The sequence below is a fragment of the Limulus polyphemus genome, unplaced genomic scaffold (assembly GCF_000517525.1).
Source record: "Limulus polyphemus unplaced genomic scaffold, Limulus_polyphemus-2.1.2 Scaffold2804, whole genome shotgun sequence".
NCBI lineage: Eukaryota > Metazoa > Arthropoda > Merostomata > Xiphosura > Limulidae > Limulus > Limulus polyphemus.
The window spans coordinates 108,714-117,035 of NW_013668414.1; the positions used below are offsets into that span (position 1 = coordinate 108,714).

Here is an 8,322-nt window from a genome sequence, read left to right on the forward strand (position 1 = left end):
CCGAGCCTCGCTTTCTCCCCCCCCCACCTATATATATATATATATATATATGTGTGTGTGTGTGTGTGTGTGTGTTAAGCTGGGTAAGTTTTGACAGACATGTTTTATTTCCTAGATGAAGTATACCCATTGTAAAAAGTAAGTTTTGCTATTCTTGAAGGCACACCTTAACTTATACTCTGGACGAGATTATCATAGTAAAGATGGTTCAGTGAAAATAACGAATTCATTGTTTATTATTGTTACTTGTTGGAATACGATTCTGTGAAGATGATGAATCAAACAATATTATACTATTGTTTCCGTTTACAATGTTCGTTATTCAAAACGTTTTAGACGCGGAACAATATGAAGTTTGATCTCGATCCCTTCATAAAACCACATTGTTACATCCGTGATGGAAACGAAATATTATTATACAATAAATCTGATACTGGGAACCACTCGATCCTGTATCGGTTACTTATGATCATGGCCTCGTTTTTTCTATCAAAATGAAAAAAATATCTCAATTAGAAGTGGATTATTAAGAAAAAAAGAAATAAAAACTAGGTCTGCCAACGTTGATTTATTAAGTAAGTCAGTATCTCACGCCTGGAAGAAACACACCACCACCACATTGATAACGTGGTTGGCGCGTGACATTGTGACCCACCTTAAAAGGCACCGATAGGGCCATGCCGCCATTTTTGTCATCGTATTATATCAAGAGCAAGAGAACGTTTGATTTATAGTGTAGAAACTGAAAACGTTGGCCTCGAGGAGACTTGTTATTTTAACATCTATTTTTTTCTTAATTGGGATCATTATACAGTTGAGTACGCATACATAACTGTAACCTAAAAACAAGCGGTGATCATGTGAAATCCACTTTTAAAGGTGAACATTGGCCTGTAGTTTATTTAGGGGTGCATTACAAGGTTTTTGTAATGTACAAGTAACAATGCAGCAGTGTCTGGCTTCTTGTTTGTAGTGGCATCGGTTGCCTATCAAGGTCAAAACATTTTCAGGATATCTGATAGAGATAGAAGATCTCGTGGTTTGACTTCACGTGAACACATTTGACATTGCGCATTTTTTAAATATATATTCTATTGATTTATTATTTTTAGGATTTTTGCGCAAAGTTCTACAAAACAAAGGGCTATCTGCGTATCCCTAACTGTGAATTGACTTTACTAGAAAGAAACGACATCCATCGTTGACCCTTGGCTGACTGAGTAGTGGGATTTGACTCTCGCTCTTATAACACATCTACGACCTAAACTTACGGAGCACATTTTTGTGGTTACGAGAGGTGAAGCAGAATCCTCTAGTTCCTAATCAGGTCACACAATCACATCCGGCCCATTTTTTAATGACGTCATTTTGCGATGCAATATGGTAAATGAATAATATTTCAACAAGTGGTTTGTTTGGAATTATGCACAAAGCTACACAATGGGCTATCTGTGCTCTGCCCACCACGGGTATCGAAACCCGGTTTCTAGCGTTGAAAGTCCGCAGACATACCGCTGTGCCAACAAGTGGATTATCTCTGATTATAATGCCACGGTTCAGGGGATTTGTGAGAAGCAGTGTTCTTCATACAATGTGAAGTCGTTATTTTTGGAGACTGAGAGTGGAATGTATTTCATATGATGGGAATAAAGCTTATTCATTAATTTAATAGCTAATGAACCAGTAATTTATTATACATTATTATTACCAGATAATTTAATATGTGTTTTAATTGATCGCTAATTCAATGAACGAAGTAAATGACTTGTAATTTAATACATATATAATTGATAATTAATTTTTACGCTAGTTTAAGTTATCTATAAATTTACATTACCGTAATGCAAATTTTCGGTAATTTAACATACGGTTTATCTGGCCTATTGCGCTGTGTAGCTCTACCAACAATAACGTATTTATTCTTGTAAATATACAAAATAGCACTGGACAACTGTATTTGTGAGAGAATAGTTTTGTAGAACAATTTTAAAAATAATTTCTTCCGTATTTCAGTATCTATTATATAGTAGATTAGGGTGACCACAGTTTGTGGAAAATGCTTTGGGAATTTTTTTTTAAACAATAATAATGAAATATCTAATAAATTCTTTTAACCTTTAGGCTTAGAAACTGTCGATTTCTGAACCAAAATTTAGTAAACGTAACTATTAATTATTAGATAAGTTAAGCCAGTTTTGAAACTAAAGAAATTTGAACTTCTGGACTTAGAAACTAATAGTGTGTGTGATGCCCAAACTTCTAGGCAGGGGCGGATTAAGAGTCAGACGGTCCAGGAGCTTTTTCTACCGGGCCTATTATGATCGCGACTAAAGACTAGAGTGAAAAAAAACAACTAAACCTCATAACGGGCCTTTTTTTAGCCCGAGCCTGGGGCTACTGCCCAAATAGCCCATCTTAACCTGCCCTTGCTTCTAGGAGTCCGTGAGAATTCTAAAAAGGGCCACTACGATAAAGATTGAGTTTTCATATAATAGCGAAAATAAAAAGAAACGGTACTACGTTCGCTTAAATGGATTTTTTTTTTATTTGAATACTTCATTAACTTTCGTAATTATTTATGTCAATGCCGCTTTAATGCACCATAAAACTGGCTTTCGTATGCTGATAGAGCTATTTGGTTCGTCAAAGGGTCCATGAAATATGAAAAGTTGAGAACCACTTGTCTCTAAACAGTTTGTAGGAATAAAAATGAACAATATACAAGCTTAGAAACAAGCAGTCTAAGCAATTGTTTGGCATGGAAACAGTAACTGAGGAATTCTAGGCCTAGAAACAGTAAGTCTGCGCAACTTTTAGGCCTATAAATTAATAGTCTGAATATCGTTTAGGAGTAAAATCTGACGATGTATAAACACACTTGCGTAATAAAAACTCTGAATATTGAATATAACACTGACCTGTCAGACTGTTTTAACAACTAGCTACGTGTGCGCACGATTCTCGTATATGTGGTTTTAAATCTTCATTTAAATTAATGTTTTCATAATGCCTATTGCGCATGTCTGTGAAACGTGTCAAATGCTTGAATGAGCTATTTGATTAGTTAACGTTATTTATTTTAGTTGTTTGCCCTAAGTTTATGTGGATTATTATGTAAGAAATGACAATTGAAATATTGATGAAAGTAGATAACTTGCGGTGGCACGAGTTGAATATATTTACAGATTTAATATAGAAGTGTGTGTAATTCTGTGTTGTGTATATGTAAAAAACATAATTAAAATGTCAAGTTCGTCCAAATATTTGAGAAGTTGGAATTACTTTACACTTGTACGGAGATTTCCACAATAAAACGAGAACAATATAATAAACCGTAAGCCTTGTTTGTCATAGGAAGTAGCCGTTAGTAATAAATTGCCGTCACGTGACGTATGAGGTTTCTGGTTGTTAGACATTCAATTTTGTCTCGTTTAGTTAAAGTTGGTTTTTATGACGTGTTAGAGAAGCGACAGCACGCATCCTACTAGCTGTTGGTAGACTGACTACATGTACTATGTCCTGAAAAGAAATATGGTTCGTGACCTGCACGAGATTTAGTTGTCCGGGCCTTTACGGCTAGATTTTGCTGCAACAAATCAGGGAAAGTTTTTTCTTGGAATTTTAGTCGTGTTATAAAAACCTTCAAATTTAACACGCTGTCGTAATTTACTCTCATTAAAATCGGTGGCCAGGCGTAGCTTAGCGGTTAGCGTGTCGGTTTATATGCATTCGATGGTACATGGTTCGTCGTTTTCCACTGCCTTAAAATCGCTCTCCGAATTTTGGGGCAGTGTTTACGTTATAAGAGTAACTGTCACATCCCGATATTTGAATTTCGCGCAAAGCTACACGAGGGCTATCTGCGCTAGCCGTCCCTAATTTATCAATGGAAGAATAGAGGGAAGGTAGCTAGCTAGTCATCACCACCAACTCTTGGGCTACTCTTTTACCAACGAATAGTGACCGTCACATTATAAACGCCCCCACGGCTGGGAGGGTGAGCATGTTTGGTGGGACGGGGATTCTAACCCGCGACCCACAGATTGCGAATCGAGCGCCCTTACCACCTGTCCTTGCCGGGTCTCCTGATATTAGATTAAGTGGCCTTAGAACTGAAAGTGGGTGCTGTTGACTCGCTGCCTTCCCTATAGCCTGTTAGCCCAGAATTAGAGATGGTTATGCGCAGATAGCTGTTGTGCACACACACATTAAACACCATTATTCAAGTATCTCAATATTTCTACGAATGGGTTATTGGTTTTAATTGATTTTCTGGAAAGTAAGCTTTAATTTGACATTCAACTTTTTGGTTTTTACAAGAGTGGTAAAACGAGTATTGGAACTTCCTCTCATTTGGAGTTTCTACAAGTTTTTTTTTTTTATTGTTTTAATTTAAATTCAAATTAACCCTAATGGAAATTCTTAATTAGGTGGGAAGAACATATATTTCCGAAGCGTTACTTGTTCGATTTGAAATTTCATCACGTTTAAACGTTAAAGTCTTTTCAACTGTTAAGTAATTTAATGGAATATTTCTGCAAATAGTTTTGCTATTCAAAACTGAGTCGCTTTTCTCTATTAGTAGTAGTTTGACCGGGTGTGGTCTAGTTATTTGTATGTCGAGCTACTCCGCATCGAACACGATTCGTATTTTCAGGTGTGGGCTCGTATAAAAGTGATTCAATCTCGTTATTCGGTTCAAAGAGCCAGACAAAGTTATTGCGACGGCGGGTGTTACTAGCTGTTTTCCCTGTTGTCACAGTGACTCAAAATTAGGGACAACTAATACCTGAATGTTTTACATTGAAAGAAAACTAAAAAAGGAAGTATTAAAACGAGCAAAGAGAATTGTGGATATATGTAGGGAACGGAAGGCGCCATACTTTGTGCGTATAATTAGTTCTGAGGGGAGGTGCGCAGAGATTCGGATGGGTAAAATTGAAGAAAGAAGAACAAGACTTGGCTCGATGACATTAGAAAATGTATTTGAGATGAGAAACTTGAATTAAGAAAGTTGTTGTAGGCAGCGAGGAATAGCGAATAATGGTGGATCATTGTCGTCGACCCTCAGAATTGGGAAGAACACTATGGTTGATTGATATATCTGAATCCCAGGGAGGCCCCGCCCGACCTTGCCGTTTTGACCACGTGCACAAATAATGCCGTTCAGGTTCAAAATTTCAATTGGAAGTAATTTATAACAAGTTTGCATCGTTGAGAACATGGAAATTAAGTCGCTAGTAAAGTAAAGAATGTAGCACAAACCATCACCATTCTTCCTTCAAAGTATTTCTACACAATGTAAACACGTTAGATAAGACTTAATCTCTATAGGGATTCTAACGAGTTATCTAAATGATTTATGATGGATATTTCGAAATACTACAATCATTCTAAAAATCCTCAGTAATTAAAGTAACACTGTATGATTTAAAGGTAGAATTAAGATGGGAACAAATAACCAAAAACTATAATTGTATAGTTTGTATATAGAACTAGCTAAACACAAGCGTTTTCGTAAGTTAATGTTCGATTTTTTTTCTATGGCTAACTGGATTTCGAACCCTTACCGATATTTATCGAGATTCAAATCCTGCTTGATTTAATTTTTGGTTTTAATTTAAAAAAATAGATATTGTGCCACTCTGGTGTCGTGTGTAATGATTAATGTTTTTTTAGTCCGTGGTCTTTACATTGGTTGCATATGATTTATGTTTGTTAATATTTACGAAATATGTTGTGTTAAATTTTTCAGCGCCATCTACACAAGAATGCAATATGGAGCTGACAATCAACAAAACTACAGAATGTACTCTCACGTTTACCAAAATGATTGGTTACAACACCCAGTCTTTCTCTAAAAATCCTGAAAAGCTCTGTTGGTAAGTAGCAACAACAAAAAATTAACGTTTTAAAAATACACAATTTAGAATCTTTATTTTCAGGATGACATTGATAAAATAAAAAGATTAATGTAGATGTACTCCTACGGGTTTCCCGCAAGTGTTCTGTTTCAAGAGTAAATAAAACCAAAACTATGAGTAACAAATCGTTTTATTTTTTGCTTTTGAAGTTCATATATCCTGATGTGTTGTAGCCTACAGAATGCATAATTCTTCTCATGATTCATGACATGCGCACGTTTTACTGATATCACGACAGTACAAATTGCATCGTTAAGCGTCCCTCATGCGACGTCATTTTAGTGTCAACTGACTGACAGACAACACATTACTGTATAGTAGTTTGAGTGGTTAAAACAGGTGAGCCCTCCAGATGGCCTTCGAACCCTATTCGGGGAAATAAGTTCAGACGAAAGAAGATTTAAATATTCACAAAGTGAACGCTTTAAAATACACAATTTAAAATCTCTATTCACAAGATGACGTTGATTCGTTGAAACACGTATATTCTCTGTTTTTTTATTTATTTATTTTAGACCGTTGAAGGTATCAAAGTAAAATTATAAATCGTGTATTTTAAACTGCTTACTGTGTGAGTATTCTAATCTAGTTTTTAAACAAGTACCTGGAATTTTAGCCTTAGCGCTTAGGAGTTGGCGGTGGGTACTTGACTAGCAGTTGAAACTAAGTGACAGCTATGCGCAAATAGCTCTTATGTAACCATTCGCAAAAGTTCTGAAACAATCGAAAAAAAATCCTATAAGAAATTAATTGTATACATTTGCGCGGGAAGAAATAAACGAATTTCAGGTTAGTGTTATATTTACTAAAAACGTCACTAGGGGGCAAAACTAATAATTAAATCAATTCTTTCATGGATGGGAAAGGTACCACGTGTGTGATTATAACTAATTGTATGTTCAAGTCGGATAAATCTGATTCATTTGCTACCACTAAAAACCAGTACTTAAGAGATGGCATCTAAGGAACTTCAATTGAATTTAGTAACATCAATTTGGTTTGACCAATCACATTAAACAGCTACAACAAATGACATACGAGGTTGTATCATTTCTATTTTCAGTCCATATGCTAGTCTGTGATTATCAAGTCCTAAGATAAGTTTTAAACCATTAAGTTTGTTATTTTACTTAGGAAAGACGTGAGTCAGTTGGAAATCTAATTCCCAGTTCCAATTGTTAAAGTACTTATTTGTGATTTTTAGTGAAAAACTTTAAAATATGAAAATGACAAATAATTAATGATGTTTCCCTAAAATTTTCACATCGCTATGTGCAGAATTAAGAAAATATTTAAGGTATTATTTGCAAAAAAACACACAAAAACCTAAATCTCAAAGGAACGTTATTAAAACTTTCCATACAACACGGTCCCAAGCAGTATAATGATAATGTTTTACTTAGCAGTATGTTATATATTGTAAGATATGTTACCAAACGTTTTGTTAAACAGTGTGGTATATTGTAAGATATGTTACCAAACTTTTTGTTAAACAGTGTGGTATATTGTAAGATATGTTACCAAACGTTTTGTTAAACAGTGTGGTATATTGTAAGATATGTTACCAAACGTTTTGTTAAGCAGTGTGGTATATTGTAAGATATGTTATCAAACATGTAACTAAACAGTGTGGTATATTGTACGATATGTTATCAAACGTTTTGTTAAACAGTGTGGTATTTTGTAAGATATGTTATCAAACATGTCACTAAGCAGTGTGGTATATTGTAAGATATGTTATCAAAGGTTTTTTACAATAACGTTTTGTTAAGCAGTGTGGTATATTGTAAGATATGTTATCAAAGGTTTTTTACAATAACGTTTTGTTAAGCAGTGTGGTATATTGTAAGATATGTTATCAAAGGTTTTTTACAATAACGTTTCACTAAGCAGTGTGGTGTATTGTAAGATATGTTATCAAATGTTTTTTCAATAACGTTTCACTAAGCAGTTTGGTATATTGTAAGATATGTTATCAAACATATCATTAAGCAGTGTGGTATATTGTAAGATATGTTATCAAAGTTTTTTTACAATAACGTTTTGTTAAGCAGTGTGGTATATTGTAAGATATGTTATGAAACATGTTACTAAGCAGTGTGGTATATGGTAAGATATGTTATAAAATGTTTTTTACAATAACGTTTGTTAAGCAGTGTGGTATATTGTAAGATATGTTATCAAACATGTTACTAAGCAGTGTGGTATATGGTTAAGATATGTTATCAAATGTTTTTTACAATAACGTTTCACTAAGCAGTGTGGTATATTGTAAGATATGTTATCAAATGTTTTTTACAATAACGTTTCACTAAGCAGTGTGGTATATTGTAAGATATGTTATCAAATGTTTTTTACAATAACGTTTCACTAAGCAGTGTGGTATATTGTAAGATAT

General features: G+C 34.5%; 1 protein-coding gene across 1 annotated transcript in view; it reads left to right on the top strand.

The window, feature by feature from the left end:
- Window positions 1-8,322, top strand: part of LOC106467940 — a 47,261-nt gene that overhangs the window by 37,056 nt on the left and 1,883 nt on the right. Inside the window, exon 2 of the mRNA XM_013928326.2 lies at window positions 5,756-5,882. Coding sequence (XP_013783780.1) covers window positions 5,756-5,882 — 127 coding nt within the window. The remainder of the gene's footprint in view (window positions 1-5,755; window positions 5,883-8,322) is intronic.